We start from the raw sequence: 18,676 nt of genomic DNA, 5'->3' as shown, positions 1-18,676 counted from the left end.
TAACCTTTTGTTACTACTACATGATAGGTTCTCACGTGAAACGAGCACACGGGTTTATGGCTTCACAGAAGTGTGGAGGGGCACTGGGGATGCAGCATTCAAAAGTCAACTTTCTGAATCAACATCTGCTAAAACAGTTTGGGCAAATTCTTCATCCACATTTCTTGAGGGCCTACTATGTGCTAGTTAGCACAGTGCTTCTACATAATCTCATTTAACCCTCACACTTGTGAGGTAAGTGTTTTTAGTCTATTTTACAGATGAGAAACTGAGTTCAAATGACTTGTCTAAGGTCATAAAACTTGGTAGTATAATGGCCCAAAGTCACATCAGTCTGACTCCAGATGCAAAGGTCTGATGAGGATGCTTATTATGGCTCTGCATTCTTATGATGCCTTGGTCCTCAAATGGTCAACATGTCTTACATCGTCTTATTTAACTCTTTAGCAGGTCAGACCATTTATCTCATTTTGATTTTATTCTTCAGTTCCTTTGATCCTCTCAGGCAATTCATAAATTGTCTCCCAGATTTTTCTGAGGTCAGACCCATGCTGTACCTAAAATCTCTTTTCCTGTCTTTTATAAACGTAGTTCCTAAAATCTCACTTTTGACATGTAAGTGGTCTTGATGAACTAGAACATGAGTTTCTCTGACCATATTTATCATAATAGTACTTTTCTCCGAAACTCACACATTGCTTTATATGCAAATACTTTGTATTGTATTTACTTGTATTTATATGCAAATATTTGTATTGTATTTACTTGAGCATTACATGCTTGATTAGATGTCCATCTACATCAATCAATGACATCTGTGTGGACGTTTTATTTTAGCTTACCAAACAGAGTGCTGTGGTTCAAAAAAATGCCTATAAATCTTTGATAGTCCTCCCACTGAGAGGTGGGGCCTATTCCTTCTCCCCTTGAAGCTGGAAGGCTTATGACTGATTTAACCAAGAGTATGGTTGATATGCAGCTATATGACTTGTAAAGTAAGGTCATAGAAAGCCATGCAGTTTCTGTTTCTTTTAGAACATTTGTTTTCTGGAAGCTTCCTCTCAGGACACTCACTCAGAACCTAGACACCATGATGTTTTAGGCCCAAGTCACAGAGAAAAGCCATATGTAGAGTCTCTGGCCAATAGTCCTTGGTGAACCTAGTCTTTAAGTCATCCCCGGCATCAAACAGGAGAGTGAAGGAGCCTCCAGATAATTTTAGCTCCCATCTATCTGTGTCAACTGCCCCTCCATTCCCCGACTTGTTGTTGGAGGCTCTCAGCTGAAGGCCTACACCATGGAGCAGTGACAAGCCACCCCTGTCTGAATTCTGGGCCCAAAGAATCTGTGATCATAATAAAGTGGTTATTATCTAATAAGGTTTTTTTTAATGTATAAAGGTAACTGGAACAATAAGGTAATCGTTGGCAGATGTATTAGATATTAGAGTACCTGATACTAGAAATTCTGGGCATTTGAGTGCCCACATGTGCTGATGAGGAGTAAGAAAAAATGTGCTGGACCTTGAATATCGAAAGGATGGCAGCCAAGAGGAAGGTTCCTGCAGGCTTTCCTGGCTCATGCACTAGTTAAGTGGAAAAGAGTACTTGAGAATAATGTCTGGGGAGAGAATGAGAAACAATTATGGCCAAATGGACTAAGATAAAACAGGAGAGTCAGAACAGAGATTAAAAAAGAAGAAAAAAACAGGAAAGAAAGTTAAGAGAAATACAGAGCTGCATGAAGGACAGAGAGGAAAGAAGCAAATGTACTGGGAGAACTGTTAGGAACCAGCCAAGAAAGACATTCTACTTGGGAGGCAGGACATTTGATTCTAAGAATGGCTTGAACACTCTTGAGTCACCCTGGTGTTTTACCTGTTGTTTTTGACAAAAGTGGCTCAAGTAGGGAATACATTTCAGGCTGGACATAGCAAGGAGCTAGAGAGGAGAAATCTCGGTTTTTATGTTAGTTTGCCATGAAGGGTTCCAGAAATAAGCTTATGATTTTTCTAACATTATTGGCCATTGTGCCTAAAGACCACTGGGGGAGCAGGGCTGGTTGGGGTTCAGTGGTGTTCCTTTTGAGTGAGACTGAACAGGCTGTGACCTCACAGGAATGGTGTGGGGAGCACATGGATCTGGGCTCCCTGACACTCAAGAGTGACTGATGGAATGGCTGACTTAATACAGGTGCTTTTGTTTATGATGTGGAGCACCCTGCAGCAGTATGAATCCTGGTCAGAAGACCTATAACACCAGAAGCTAAGAGACAGTTTTCAGATATTTTCTTTTCATAATCCCTGGTGACAAAGGAAATCACTTTACTTGGACTAGCTGATGGGTAGACTGCTAGTCCATGTTCTGAAGACAAAAACTTAGTGTCTCCTGATTTCCAAGCTGTTTCCACACTGAACATGATGGGCTTGTTTCTTCATAAAACACAGGTGTTATGTTCAACCCAGAGGCATGAGCCACTGGCATTCTCTGGAGCAGACATCTCCTGTTTGAGATGTGCCTGTAGACTCTCGGAACTTTAGAGATTATGTAGTTACCACCTAAGGCCAGTTCAAGTGCTTTGGAAACTGAAATGCATTAACCCTAAAGAGATTTCTGTTCTTGTGATGGATAAACTAACTCTACAAAGTTGAAAGATATCAAATCCAATGATACAACTTACTCACTACTTTCCTGTTGTGAATGGAATGACAGGAAGACAAGAATTCCACATTTGTCATCAGCTACAAAATAAGTGTTTCTTCTATCTGGGAATGGCCAAAGCCCACCATTTTCATACATTTGTATCTCTATAACCTTTTTCCCTCTGAGCAAAGCAATTCATCTAAATTATGGGTTCATCATCTGCCAAGTTTGTTCCTTTTTTAATGAAATCGCTTGACAGTTAATAAACTGAAAGAGAAGTCTACTCCTTGGGGCTTGCTCTGTTCCAAAGGTTCAGTGTTTTTGAAAATTAAATTTCCTACATGAAAAAAATCTATTTCTAAGCTGACAGTCTGGTGTTATAGCATAAAGCAATTCTTCTTTCTTCAGCTATAAAAACTGAATTTATAGGGGTGTGCACATATAACTACACATGCACTTTACACTGGACACAAATCAGTTAAATCATCCACAGAAAGTCCTATCAACAAAACAATTTATCTAATTTTGGTTCTGTTTATGTAAGAAACCAGGACTTTCCTTAATATTTAAAAGCTGATGGGATAATAATGCCTTTACTATAAAGAAATCAAGACAAGATCTAGTAGTAGCAGAGTGGCACAGATTTCGGGGTCAGAAAATCATTGGTACCAGTTCTGGCAAAGCCACGTGTAACCTTGGGCAAATTACTTAACTGTCACCATTTCCATCTGTAGAACGGGTATAATATTTTGCAGGACTATCATGAGAATAAATGAGAACGCATATGTAGAGCACCTAATATGGTTCCCAGAAGATAGCAGCTTCATAAATGGTATGTATTGTGATTTCCTGTACTATAGTTTATTCCTTATGTCCTAATCCAGGAGAAGACCCTCACACCATTATCTATACTAAAATATGAACTCTTGGTTGGGTAGCACCCACACTGACCAATGCTTGGTACCTGGAAAGCTGGCAGGTCCAGAGCGGCAAAACTGTTGAAGAGCTGTAAACTCTGGATGGCCACTTGGACTGTGTTCTGAGTGTAACTCTCCTTGGGGCTGGCAGGGCCGGGGTCCGAGATGGTGCCGTGGAAGAGGACACAGTAGAGCATGTGTAGAACTCCAGCCAGGTCCGTGGCCTGCAGAGCAGCAGTCAGTCCTGTGGGATCCTGGCGATTATTGTCAAATATACTGTATGACCTGACAAAGAAACATTCAGCTCTTTAAAAGAAGTCTACTCAAGGATGTGAGCATTTTTATAGGTCAAATGGAACAAGACAAGCAGACCGTTAAAAGCAAACCATCTGAGTTGCAGAATAAGGTAACCAGAAACCTTGGGGAAAGCATGCAGCTGGGAGCGTGGTGGCCGGGCCTGCCCTCCCCTGGGAGACCAGGCTACTGTAGCAGTGGCATCTGAGCACTCCGCAGCCAGCACTGAGCAACGCCCCCCCCCCCCCCCCCCCCCCGCCCCCGTGCTTTGTAGCCTAGGTAGGCTTGCTTCATTTAGCTTCCAGGTCTGGGCAAACTGGACAGAGTCCATGAGAGCTACTGGAACTCCTAAATACTATAGTTTCCTTTCGGAATATTATCAGGGCAGGCAGCTACCAGGAAAATGGGAGGCCTCAAAAACTCAGTACTGTGTTTTGGTATCCTGTGGTAGGGAGACACTTCACCTGCTCTTAAAAGCACAGTTCCATCATCAAGGAATACTGGCAGGACAGGTTGTAGGGGCTGGACTCCCAAGAACAAGTAAGTGCTAGACTAGCTGTATACAAATCACCATGAAGTCAGCTTAGTAACTGTGGCAGGCAGGGCTATGGGTGAACAAGAAGCAATGGCAGTGACAAATGAGTTCCTAAAATCAATAGCAGAGCCAGCAACGGTTTGCTAAATCCATCTCACTCCTGAACTCGGGTCTACATGAAGCATCTAGTGACCAGGAGCCTGCGGTTTTAGTAAATGTGGCTGCCAAGCATTCGTCCACCCTTTCTTCCCCTAGAAACTGCACCCAGATTTCTCTCTGAGGAATGATCTCTCTCTCTCTCTCTCATAACCAACGTGCTCCAGGTGGGGGCCCCTCACCCTTCACTCTGACTCCAGGGCCTAAGGTACTAAAAGGCACACTTTACTTCTCTGGAGGTCCAGGACAGTTCAGGGATGGCACCTGTCACAGTCAGAGCTCACAGAACCGACGGAGATCCCTTTGCTGAAATGCTTGGAAAGAAACCCTCACTTTTTCTCCCCTGGGTTAGAATCTGAGAAGATGTAAAAGGTTTGCAGCTGGTACTGCCACATGTTCTACACAAATCCCCAGGTCTCTCCACGCCCTTCCTCGTGGGTCAGTTGTTTCCTTTCATGGACACATTCTTTTTTCCTTTGGAAGAGAAGTTACAAGTCCCTGCTCAGTGTCTTCCTTTATGATAGATACTCTTCCCTATTTTTAACATGAATACAGGTCCTCACCGTGCCCACTCCCACAGCTTTTTTTGTTGTTGTTCCTTTCAGATGGAATCTGGAATGTGAGAGGGGCATTAAAGATCTATGCTAATCTCATCCACTTGCCCAGAAACACTGGGGAGATGGCACTAATAAGATTCAGAAGTGCTGGCTGGCAAGTTTCTGGTCTCTTGTCTAGTTTTCTAATTTGCTACTAGTTTCATCAAAATAGAGCTTTATTCATAACCATGGTAAGTATTTATTTCTTGAATGTGGACTATTTCTGATACTGCTAAGGATGTGAGATGACATCATACACCTTATTCTCTTCTCAAGAAAGCAGCTCTCGGAAAACACTGTCATCTCATTGCCCTCTCAGGGTCTACTAAGTCCGTTCACATCTTTTACCTCATCTCACTCTTAGTTTTTCACGGTTGGGAGGGAAGATGTTGCTCCCCCTCGATGCACCCACTAAGATTAGTTGAGACGCTCTAGGTCGTACACATTTATCAGTGGCAAAGGCAAGGGAACCACAAGGACTTTCAACTCTTTAAGGGCAGTACTTTGTCTGATGACCAAAACATCCAGGGTAACCAGGAGATGACTTCTTTTCTTTCCATTCCTTAAGTCAACTGTTGGTGTTGACGGAACACTGTTAAAGTACAGGGAGACTGTAATGTGATCCTGTATCATCACGGAGAGATATTTTTTGTCTTATGGGACAAGTCAAGAAATGACATTTATTTGCTTACAGGAACATCTGAACCTTTACACAAACTCTGTTAGCTAATGTCAGTTGGCCCTTCCTTCTTTCCTTTCTTCCATTGTAGCCCTAAGAGCTTGGGGTCAGACCCTGACTAGAGACATGAGTAGAGATTAATGTGTCTGACTTTATTATAAAGGTTCCCAAAAAGGGTCTGTATTTGCTTAACACTGACTGCCTTTTATTTTTTTTGAAGTCTTGATATTTATTATTATTATTTTAAATTAACATATAATGTATTTGTTTCAGGGGTACAGGTCTGTGATTCATCAGTCTTAAATAATTCACAGCGCTCACCATAGCACATATCCTCCCCAATGTCCATCACCCAGCCACCCCATCCCTCCCACCCCCCTCCACTCCAGCAAACCTCAGTTTGCTTCCTGAGATTAAGAGTCTCTTAGGGTTTGTTTCCCTCTCTGGTTTCATCTTGTTTCATTTTTCCTGCCCTTCCCCTGTGATCCTCTGTCTTGTTTCTCAAATTACACATATCAGTGAGATCATATGATAATTGTCTTTCTCTGATTGACTTATTTCGCTTAGCATAATACCCTCTAGTTCCAACCACATCATTGCACATGGCAAGCTTTCATTTTTTGATGGCTGCATAATATTCCATTGTGTGTGTGTGTGTGTGTGTGTGTGTGTACACATATATACGTGTGTGTGTGTGTGTATACACACACACACACACACACACACACACACACACACACACACACCACATCTTCTTTATCCACTCATCTGTTGATGGACATCTGGGCTCTTTCCACAGTTTGGCTATTGTGGACATTGCTGCTATAAACATCGGGGTGCACGTACCCCTTCGGATCCCTACATTTGTATCTTTGGGGTGAATACCCAGTAGTGCAATTGCTGGATCGTACGGTAGCTCTATTTCCAACTTTTTGAGGAACCTCCATACTGTTTTCCAGAGTGGCTGCACCAGCTTGCATTCCCACCAACAGTGTGGGAGGGTTCCTCTTTCTCCACATCCCCGCCAACATCTGTCGTTTCCTGACTTGTTAATTTCAGCCATTCTGACTGGTGTGAGGTGATATCTCATTGAGGTTTTGATTTGGATTTCCCTGATGCCGAGTGATGTTCAGCAGTCTTTCATGTGTCTGTTGGCCATTTGGATGTCTTCTTTGCAGAAATGTCTGTTCATGTCTTCTGCCCATTTCTTGATTGGATTATTTGTTCTGTGAGTGTTGAGTTTGATAAGTTCTTTATAGGTCTTGGATACTAGCCATTTTTTTTAAATTTTTTATTGTTATGTTAATCACCATATATTACATCATTTGTTTTGGTGTAGTGTTCCATGATTCATTGTTTGTTCATAACACCCAGTGCTCCATGCAGAATGTGCCCTCTTTAATACCCATCACCAGGCTAACCCATCCCCCTACCCTCCTCCCCTCTAGAACCCTCAGTTTGTTTTTCAGAGTCCATCATCTCTCCTGGTTTGTCTCCCCCTCTGACTTACTCCCCTTCATTCTTCCTCTCCTATCTTCTTTTTCTTTTTTCTTAAAATATGTTGCGTTATTTGTTTCAGAAGTACAGATCTGTGATTCAACAGTCTTGCACAATTCACAGCGCTCACCGTAGCACATATCCTCCCCAATGTCTATCACCCAGCCACCCCATCCCTCCCACCCCCGACCACTCCAGCAACCCTCCGTTTGTTCCTGAGATTAAGAATTCCTCATATCAGTGAGGTCATATGATACATGTCTTTCTCTGATTGACTTATTTCACTCAGCATAACACCCTCCAGTTCCATCCACGTCGTTGCAAATGGCAAGATCTCATTCCTTTTGATGGCTGCATAATATTCCATTGTGTATATATACCACATCTTCTTTATCCATTCATCTGTCGATGGACATCTTGGCTCTTTCCACAGTTTGGCTATTGTGGACATTGCTGCTATAAACATTGGGGTGCACATACCCCTTCGGGTCCCTACATTTGTATCTTTGGGGTAAATACCCAGTAGTGCAATTGCCGGATCGAATGGTAGCTCTAATTTCAACTGTTTGAGCAACCTCCATACCGTTTTCCAGAGGGGTTCCACGAGCTTGCATTCCCACCAACAGTGTGGGAGGGTTCCCCTTTCTCCACATCCCCGCCAACATCTGTCGTTCCCTGACTTGTTAATTTTAGCCATTCTGACGGGTGTGAGGTGGTATCTCATTGAGGTTTTGATTTGGATTTCCCTGATGCCGAGCGATGTTGAGCACTTTTTCATGTGCCTGTTGGCCATTTGGATGTCTTCTTTGGAAAAATGTCTGTTCATGTTTTCTGCCCATTTCTTGATTGGATTATTTGTTCTTTGGGTGTTGAGTTTGATAAGTTCTTCTGATATGTCATTTGCAAATATCTTCTCCCATTCTGTCCGTTGTCTTTTGGTTTTGTTGACTGTTTCCTTTGCTGTACAAAAGCTTTTTGTCTTGATGAGATCCCAATAGTTCATTTTTGCCCTTGCTTCCCTTGCCTCTGGCAATGTTTCTAGGAAGAAGTTGCTGTGGCTGAGGTCGAAGAGGTTGCTGCCTGTGTTCTCCTCAAGGATTTTGATGGATTTCTGTCTCACATTTAGGTCTTTCATCCATTTTGAGTATTTTTGTGTGTGGTGTAAGGAAATGGTCCAGTTTCATTCTTCTGCATGTGGCTGTCCAATTTTCCCAACACCATTTGTTGAAGAGGCTGTCTTTTTCCCATTGGACATTCTTTCCCGCTTTAACACTGACTGCCTTTTAGAACCAATGGTAAGTCAGAAGGCATTTCTACCTAAAGTTAATTTCCAATAGCCTTTTGGACATTTGGGACGAGTGACATCATTGCTGCTGAGAACAGTTTTATTGCTCTGTGATTCAGAATGGTGACCTTACCCTTATTGACTGTGTTGTTTTAAACTGATTATCAGCATATTCAAATACAGGTAGTCAGAAATATAACTTTAGTGCTCGCTTCGGCAGCACATATACTAAAATTGGAACGATACAGAAATATAACTTTATCATAAAACAATTTGTCATACTTAATCTTTCTAAACACTTAAATGACATGAATTCACTACTATTACTTCTTCAAAAGAATAAATGAAAATAAAAAAAAGTGAAGGTCATCAGACTACTTCTTTCTTTCTCTCTCCATCCCATCCCATTATTTAGGAAAACACTAATCACAAACTATAAACAACACAACCCAGGATCTCTTGCAATATTTTCCTGATGAAATAAAAATGTTGATTCAGAAAAATGAACCATTCAATAACTTAGATGTGGAAATGGTTCAAAATGCATATAATATTACTTCAGAGGAAAGACCATTTCCCCCCAAATTTTTATTTAAACTCTAGTTAGTTAATATACAGTGCAGTAATACTGATTTCAGGAGAATTCAGTGATTCATCACTTACATATAACACCCAGTGCTCATCACAAGCACCCTCCTTAATACCCACCACCCATCTAGTCCATCCCCCACCCACCTCCCTCCATCAACTCTGTTCTCTATCGTTAAGAGTCCCTTATGGTTTGTTTCCCTCTTTTTATTCCCCCTTCCATAGGTTCATCTGTTTTGTTTTTTAAATTCCACATATAAGTGAAATCTATATGGTATTTGTCTTTCTCTGACTTATTTCCCTTAGCATAATACACTCTAGCTCCAACCACATTATTGCAAATGGCAAGACTGCATTCTTTTTGATGGCTGAATAATATTCCACTTGTGTGTGTGTGTGTGTGTGTGTGTGTGTGTGTGTGTGTGTGTGTACACACAAACACCACATCTTCATTATCCATTCATCAGTCAATGGACATTTGCACTCTTTCCATAGTTTGCTTATTGTTGATAATGCTGCTATGAACACTGGGGTGTGTGTACCCCTTTGAATCAGTATCTTTGTATCCTTTGGGTAAATACTAAATACCTAGTAGTGCAATTGCTGGATCCTAGGGTAGTTCTATTTTTCACTTCTTGAGGAACCTCCATACTGTTCTCCAGGGTGGCTGCACCAGTTTACATTTCCACCTACAGTGTAAGAGGATTCCCGTTTTTTCTCATCCTCACCAACACCTGTTGTTTCTTGTGTTGTCAATTTTAGCCATTCTGACAGGTGTGAGGTGGTATCTCATTGTCGTTTTGATTTGTATTTCCCTGATGACGAGTGATGTTGAGCATCTTTTCATGTGTCTATTAGCCATCTGGATGTCTTCTTTGGAAAAATATCTATTCATGTCTTCTGCCCATTTCTTAACTGGATTATTTTTTTGGGTGTTGAGTTTGATAATTTTTTTTTTTTTTTTTTACAGATTTTGGACACTAACCCTGTATCCAGTATGTCATTTGCAAATATCTTCTCCTATTCTGTAGGCTGCCTTTCAGTTAAGACTGTTCATTTTAAAGTGAGCCCATAGAATTTACGGGAATGAGGGGAAGGGAGAGGGCTTGTCTACTGCATTTGGCTTGCACAGAACTCATATAGACCTGAAAGGACTTTAGGGAATGTTTACTTTTGATTTAGTCTGAAATACAGATAATTTATTCACAAACAGGCCACTGGCTCCTGTTGTTCTTAACTGTCAGTTACAACCACTTTAAGCCCAAATGTTTATAATAAAAATGTAAAAGGCCTTATTCGTATCAGACATAAGTTACAAAACTTTCTTTTAAAAATCATGGAAGATAGGAAAAATCAGATCTGAAACTATGTATTCAATTGAGATCTTCTCAATTTTACTGAATTTTAAAGTGTTTTTCTTTGTTCTCTAGAACTAGAGATCTTGGTGGCATATTAAGTTCTGTCCATTAAAAGCCAGATTCAATTAGGAAAAACTATAACTGGACCATCAATACTCTTGCACAGCATCTGAAAATCCTACTTTACCTTAAAGGAAAGTATAGATGTGCAAAAAAAAAAAAAAAAAAAAGGCAGTGATTTGTGTGGGCATGAATCAAATGCCATCCATTCACCTTTGGTATTTTAAACCACTTATGTACCAGGCTTTAGTTGGCCCCCAAAAGCAACTGTAACAGCCCTGGATACTGCAACCCCCTTTCCTCTGTTTGTTCCTGGCTTGTTTGCTCTCTTCTGCCTGGTCCCCATTTTTCCGGCTTGGTAACATCAACCCTGATGTCCTTCAGTGCTAGTGATCTTCTAGACTGCTCTCCTATCTTCTTGGATTTTGGCTTTGTTCATTCTTTCAGTTCTGGAATCCCCAGGCATCTTGTGAGAACTTCCCATTTTAGTCCCTGAACGCTGACAACTCCACTCAATGGTCTGCATAGTGTTGGGAGTGGGTGGGATTAAGTCACTGTCTCTCCCAATGAGGGATGTAAACTTCACTGTTGAAAAAGTGAATTATTTTTTTCAGAGGTAGTCCAGTGTGGGGCTTTAAGTACTGGGATATTCTGGGAAAGCTGACCTACATCCAGTGATATCATTCATCAGGCTTTGTGGTGAGCACGAGGGGCATGATGATCTGTCAGATACTCCCAATTTGAAAAGCCAAAGTACCTGTGCTCCAAGAACAGTGACCGGCTGTGACATGTGCAGCCAAACAAGACGAGGTCCCTGTCCTAGGGAGGTTACATGAGGGGCAGGCATGTGTATCAGTTTCCTACCAATAATGTGATAACACATTGTCACAAGCTAGTGGCTCAAAACAATACAAATTTCCAAAATAAGTCTTACTGGGCTAAAATCAGGTGTTATCAGAGCTGTGTTCCTTCTAGAGGCTCCAGGGGAGAATTTGTTTCCTTGCCTTTCACAGTGTGTAGAGTACAAATGCATTCCTTGGCTTGTGGCCCCTTCCTCCATCTTCAAACTCAGCAGGAGAGCACCTTCAAGTCCCTCTAATGCTCACTTTACCGCTTCCCTCTTTCACTTACAAGGACCTTTGTAATTGCATTGGGCCCACCTGGATAAACAAGCATAATCTTCCCATATCAACATCTTAACTTAATTTCTGCAAAATCTCTCTTGCCATGTGAAATAACACATTCACAGTTTTGCGGGATTAGGATATAGATATCTTTGGCAGGCCATTATTCTTTCCCCCATTTTTTTTGTGTTAAAATACATATAACATAAAAATTACCATCTTATTTTAGGTGTACAGTTCATTGGTATTAAATACATTCATAATGATGTGCAACCTTCACCACCAACCATCCCCATAACTCTTTCATCATGTAAAACTGAAACTCTCTACCTATTAAACAAAACTCCCCACCACCCCTCCCCTCCACAACCACCATTCTACTTTCTGTCTCTATGACTTTGACTCCTCTAAGTACTTCATGTAAGTGGAATCATCACTGAATATTTAGTTTTTTTTGTGACAGGTTTATTTCACTTAGTATAATGTCCTCGAGGTTCATCCATGATATAGAATATGGCAGAATTTCCCCACTTTTTAAGGCTGAATAATATTCCATTGTATGTATACACCACTTTTTGTGTATCCATTCACCCACTGATGAGCACTTGGGTTGCTTCCATGTTTTAGCTATTATAAATAATGCTTCTATGAACACAGGCATACAAATATGTCTTTAAAATCTTTTTTTCCAATTCTTTCAGACAGATGCCCAGAAGTGGAATTGCTGGATCATATGGTAATTCTATTTTTAATTTTTTGAGGAACTGCCATGTTTTCCACAGCAGCTGTATCATTTACACTCACACCAATAATGCACAAGGGTTCAAATTTCTCCACATCCTCACCAACACTTCCTTTTTTTTTTTTCTTTTTTTTGGATAGTAGCCATCCTAATGGGTATGAGGTGTTATCTCACTATAGTTTGGCTTTGCATTTCTCTATTATCAGTAACGCTAAACTTCTTTTCATGTGCTTATTGGGCATTTATATATCTTCTTTGGAGAAATGCCTATTTAAGTCTTTTGCCCCTTTTGTAATAGTGTTTTGTTGTTTTGGAGTTTTAGGAGTTTTCCATGGTTTCTGTATATTAATTCCTTGTCAGATATATAATTTGCAAATATTTTATCCCATTCTCCAGGTTGCCTTTTTACTGTGTTGATATTCTCTTTTGATGCATAAATTTAAAAAATTTTCACAAGGTCCAATTTGTCTACTTTTTCTTTTACTGCCCATGTCTCTGGTGTCCCATCTTTTACTGCCAAATCCCAAGTCCTGAAGCTTCTGCTCCATTTTCTTCTGAGTTTAATAGTTCTAGGTATTTGAGCCATTTGAGTCATAGTGTTTGAAAAATGTCCACCTTCATTCTTTTGCATGTGGATGTCCAGTTTCCCCAGCACCACCTGTTGAGATTGTCTTTTCCCATTCAATGGTCTTGGCACCCTTGTCAAAAATCATTTGTCCATATGTTTGAGGGTTTATTTCTGGGCTCTCAATTCTGTTCTGTTGTTATATATGTCTATATGCCAGTATCACACTGTTTTGCTTACTATGGTTTTTTTTTTTCTTTTTGAAGTTAAGTTTTGATATCAGGAAATGTGAGTACTCCAGCTTTGTTCTTCTTTTTCAAGATTGTTTTGTCTATTGGGGTCCCTTGAGATTCCATATGAATTTTAGGATCATTTTTTTCTATTTCTGCAAAAAAAGTATTAGAGATTTTGCTAGAGATTACATAAAATCTACAGATTGCTTTGGGAAGTAATGACTTCTTAACAATATTGTCTTCTAATCCATGAACATGGAATGTGTTTTCAATTATTTATACCTTCTTTAATTTCTTTTGGCAATGTTTTGTACTTTTCACTGTAAAAGGCTTTCACTTTCTTGGTTAAATTAATTCCCAAATATTTTATTTTTTTGATGCTATTGTGAATGGACTTGTTTTCATAATTTCCTTTTTGAGATTGTTCATTGTTAATGTATAAAAATGCAACTGCTTTTTGTGAGTTGACTTTGCATTCTGCTACTTTGCCAATTCATTTACTAGTTTTAACAGGTTTTTCTTTTTTTTTTTTTGGTTTGAAATCTTTAGGGTTTTCTACATATAAGATCATATCATTTGCAAACAGAGATAATTTTACTATTTCCCTTCTGATTTGGATGCTTTTTATTTCTTTTTCTTGCCTAATTGCTTTGGCTAGAAATTCCAGTACTATGTTGAAGTGGAGGAAGTGGGCATCCTTGCCTTGTTCCTTATCTTAAAGAAAAAGCTTCTAGTCTTTCACCATCACTATGATGGTCCCTGTGGGATTTGCATATATGGTTTTTATTATGTGGAGGTACTTTCTTTCTATTCCTAGTTTTCTCAGTGTTTTTAAAATTTTTTAAAAAATATTTTATTTATTTGAGAGGGAGAGAGAGAACATGTGCACACGTATGAGCAAGGGGAGAGACAAATGGGGAGGGAGAGGGAGATAGAAAATCTCTCAAGCAGACTCCGCTCTGTGCATGGAGCCTGATGTGGGACTTGATCTTACAACCCTGAGATCATGATCTGAGCTGAAAGCAAGAGTTAGACGTTTAACCAACTGAGCCACCCAGGCACCCCAAGTGTTTTTATAATGAGAGGGTGTTGAATTTGTCAAATGCTTTTTCTGTATCAATTGAGATGATCATGCATTTTTGTTTCCATCATTCTGTTAACATGGTCTAATTACAATGGCTGATGTTCATGTGCTGAACCATTTTTGCATTGCAGGAATAAATCCCACTTGGTCATGATGTATAATCCTTTTACTATATCTGTTAAATTTGGCTTGGTAGTTTTGTTGGACATTTTTACATCAATGTTCATAAGGATATCAGTGTGTAGTTTTCTCTTTTTGTAGTGTCTTTGTCTGGCTTTGGTTTCAGGGTAATGCTGGCTTCATAAAATGAGTTACGAAGTGTTCCCTCCCCTTCAATTTTTGAGAAAAGCTTGAGAAAGATTGGTGTTAGTTCTTTAAATGTTTGGTAGAATTCACAACTGAAGCCATCAGGTCCAGGGCTTTCCTTTGAACATTTTTGATTACTGATTCAATCTCCTTACTAGTTCTATAGGTCTATTCAGATTTTCTTTTCCTTTCTGATTTAGTCTTGGTAGGTATTTTGTTTCTAGAAATTTATCCATTTCATCTAGGTTATCCAATTTGTTGGCATATGTTATTAATAGCGCCTGCTTATAATACTTTTTATTTCTGCAGAATTGATAGTAATGTTCCCGCTTTCTTTTCTTCCCTCACCTTTACTGAGGTATAACTGACAAACAAAATTATAACTTATTTAAAGTGTACAAAATGAATATTTGCTATATGGATACACCGTGAAATGATTCTCACAATCAAGTTAACACATCCATTACTTCACATAGTTCTTTTTTTTTTTTTGGTGGTAGAATGTTTAAAATCTACTCTCAGTAAATTTCAAGTATATTTTAATTATAGAAAACATGGAACACTTCAAGAATTTGAGTGTCATCCTTGTGCAGGGGCCATACTAATCTCCTCTGTATTATTCTAGTTTTAGTATATGTGCTGCCAAAGTGAGCACCCCATTTTCATTTGAGTTTAGTAATTTGATTCTTCTCTCTCTTTTTTCTTAGTTCATCTAGTTGAAGGTTTTGTCAATTCTGTTGCTCTTTTCAAAGAACTCAAACTTTGGTTTCACTGATGTTCTCTATTGTTATTTTATTCTCTATTTCATTGATCTCTGTTATAATCTTTATTATTTCCTTCCTTCTGCTAGCTTTGAGTTTAGTTTGTTCTTCTTTCTCTAGTTCCTTAAGTTGTATAGTTTTTTTTTTAAAGATTTTATTTATTTATTTGACAGGGTGAAGGAGAGAGAGCGAGCAAGCATGAGTGGGAGGGAAGGGTGGGGCAGAGGGAGAGGGAGAGGGAGAGGCAGACTCCCTGCTCAGCAAGGAGCCCGATGTGGGGCTCCATCCCAGGACCCTGAGATCATGACCTGAGCCGAAGGCAGACTCTTAACCAACTGAGCCACCCAGGGGCCCCTGTATAGTTAGGTTGTTGATTTGAGATATTTCTTTTTTAATGTAAATGTTTATAATTATACACTTACCCCTCATCAGTGCTTTTATTGTGTCTTGTAAGTTTTGATATATTGTGTTTTCATTTTCATTCATCATTAAGTATTTTCTTTTTTATTGTTATGTTAATCACCATACATTACATCATTAGTTTTTGATGTAGTGTTCCATGATTCATTGTTTGCATATAACACCCAGTGCTCCATGCAGTACGTGCCCTCTTTAATACCCATCACCAGGCTAACCCATCCCCCCACCTCCCTCTCCTCTAGAACCCTCAGTTTGTTTCTCAGAGTCCATAGTCTCTCATGGTTCGTCTCCCCCTCTAATTTCCCCCCTTTCATTCTTTCCTTCCTGCTATCTTCTTCTTCTTCTTCTTCTAACATATAATGTATTATTTGTTTCAGAGAAGTATTTTCTAATTTCCCTTGTGATTTTTTCCTCGATCCATCTGTTGTTTAAGAGTGTGTTGTTTAATTTCCATAAATTTGTGGATTTTTTAGTTTTATTTCTGTTACTGATTTCTAACTTTATCCTGTTATAGTTGGAGAAGATACTTTGAATGGTATCTATCTTTTTAAATCTCCTGAGACTTCACCTTTGGCCTAATGGCTGGTCTATCCTGGAACATGTCCCAGGTGCACTTGAGAAGAATGTGTACTTTGTTTTTTTTTGGGTAGTGTTCAGGAGAGGCATTATTCTGCCTATCACAATGGGACTAGTTAGTCACGATTCACACATTTATTCAACAAATATTTACTGAGGACCTACTCTGTGACAAGCACTACACAAGGCACTAGGATTCAGCAGTAAAATCTATGCCCTTTTCCTGATAAAGCTTACATTTTAGTGCAGGAGGATATTAGGAACAAATAAACAATATATGTAATATATAGTATGTCAGGTGTGCAAAATGCTCCAGAGAAGCAGGGGACATGGCCAGGGATGAAGATGTAGGTGAATGTGTAATACTATTTTATATAGGATGGTTGGGGAAGCTCTTCTTCTTTTTTTTTTTTTTTTTTGAAGATTTATTTGTTTATTTGACAGAGAGAGACAGCAAGAGAGAGAACACAAGCAGGGGAAGTAGGAGAGGGAGAAGCAGGCTTCCAACGTGGGGCTTGATCCCAGGACCCTGGGATCATGACCTGAGCTGAAGGCAGACGCTTGACGACTGAGCCACAAAGGCGCCCCAGGGGAAGCTCTTTCTAAGGTGTTAAGTTAGCAGAGTTCTACAGAAAGTGAGGAAGGAAGCCATGAGGCTATCTGAGGCCAGGGTACTTTTGACAGAAAAGCATCAAGTCTCAAGTCTTGGAGTCAGGAACATGCAGGACATGTTCAAGAGACAGCAAGGCCAGTGTGGCTACAGCAGACTGAGTGAGTGGAAGAACATTAGGAAACAAGATCAGAGAGGCCAGGGAGAAGATCAGGTAGGGTCTTATAGACCACTGTAAGGACATTGTAAGGATTTCACTGAATAAGAAAGAAAGTCATTGTAAGGTTCTGAGCAGAGGAGTGATGTATCTGACTTAGGATTAAAAATAATCACTATAGCTAATTGGTTGAAAAGCTTTTAGAAGAGCCAAGGCAGGGGCAGGGAGGCTGTTTGAATTATTCAAGTGACAGATCATGGTGGATGAACCAGGCTGGTAGCTATGAATGTGGTGAGAAGTGGTTGGATTCTGAAAACCTTCAGATGGGAAAGCCACTAGGATTTCCTGATAGATTGGATGTGGGTGTGAGAGAAAGAGGAGTGAAAAATGGCTCAGTGGATTTTGGCCCGAATAATTGGAAGAATGTGGCTGCCATTTATAGAAATGGGGAAGACAGTGGATAGAGCATGACTGGGGTAGAAAACCAGGAGTTCAGACTTAAACTTGTTAAATTCAAGAAGCCTATTAGACATCCAAGTGGAGATAATGAATTGGAATTTGGATAAAATGAGCTTTCCAAGGGTAGCTATTTTTGTCAGTTTTGTCCCCAGGGCTTAAAACAGTGGTCTGACACAGTAGCCACTCAATAGACATTTGTTGAATGACTGAATAAATATACAAGCCTAAGGTCAGAGGAGTGGCTGGGCTTGAGATATTTGGGAGTCATCAATACACACACGATATTTAAAACCAGGAGCCTATCCAGTAAGTGAGCATAGACAGTGGTTTGAGGATTGAACCTTGGGATATTTAAACATTTAGAAGCTGGGGAGAGAAGAAAAAATCAGCAAAGGAAACTAAAAAATAGAAACCAATGGAGTAAGAGGAAAACCAGAAAAGTATGGTGTCCTAGAAGCAGAGTGAATATAGTTTCAAGGAGGAGGAAGTAATCAATAAAAAAGTTTAACTAAAAATAAATGAGAACTGAAAAAAGGATGAAATTTATAGAAATAACTGTTAAATCCTACTTTTAGATTTTATAAAAACTAACCACATATGTTTGGAATGAGAAGATGGTATGTGGCAGGGGATTGGAATGCACCTCTCAGGGGTAAGTGGGGAAAAAGGCTTAGCAAATGAGCTGCCTAACAGTTAAAATGAGGAGAGTGTTGCTTGTTTACCGATGACTATAATTCAATTTTGACTGAATTAATAGGAGCACAATGTACATAACTAGAAAGGTCCAGTCCTGCTCCCTACCCTGGAAGAATGGGCTCCAGCACTGGGTGCGATACTACATTCAGGACACTGATGTATAAGTAAATTCCCTAGGAAAGTGTGGTAGAAGTATCTGGAAACAATGTCATCCGAGGAAGATGTTAGATTGTTAGTTTCATAAATGTAGGTGTTTTGTTCACTACTACATCCCTCATGCCTTGACAAATAGATGGCACATATCAACTGCTCAATAGCTACCAATGAATAAGGAAT

General features: G+C 39.7%; 1 protein-coding gene and 1 non-coding gene across 5 annotated transcripts in view; both read right to left on the bottom strand.

The window, feature by feature from the left end:
- Positions 1-18,676, bottom strand: part of SCAPER (S-phase cyclin A associated protein in the ER) — a 537,265-nt gene that overhangs the window by 32,195 nt on the left and 486,394 nt on the right. For all 4 annotated transcript variants that reach the window (XM_027570918.1, XM_027570921.1, XM_027570919.1 and 1 more), the window contains exon 28: positions 3,607-3,844. In XM_027570918.1, coding sequence (XP_027426719.1) covers positions 3,607-3,844 — 238 coding nt within the window. The remainder of the gene's footprint in view (positions 1-3,606; positions 3,845-18,676) is intronic.
- Positions 15,210-15,316, bottom strand: LOC113910604. The gene has a single exon (XR_003516117.1). It is a non-coding gene; the product is annotated as a U6 spliceosomal RNA (small nuclear RNA).

This window comes from Zalophus californianus, chromosome 6 (genome assembly GCF_009762305.2).
Source record: "Zalophus californianus isolate mZalCal1 chromosome 6, mZalCal1.pri.v2, whole genome shotgun sequence".
Classification (NCBI taxonomy): Eukaryota; Metazoa; Chordata; class Mammalia; order Carnivora; family Otariidae; genus Zalophus; species Zalophus californianus.
This window is presented reverse-complemented; position numbering and strand designations above follow the sequence as displayed.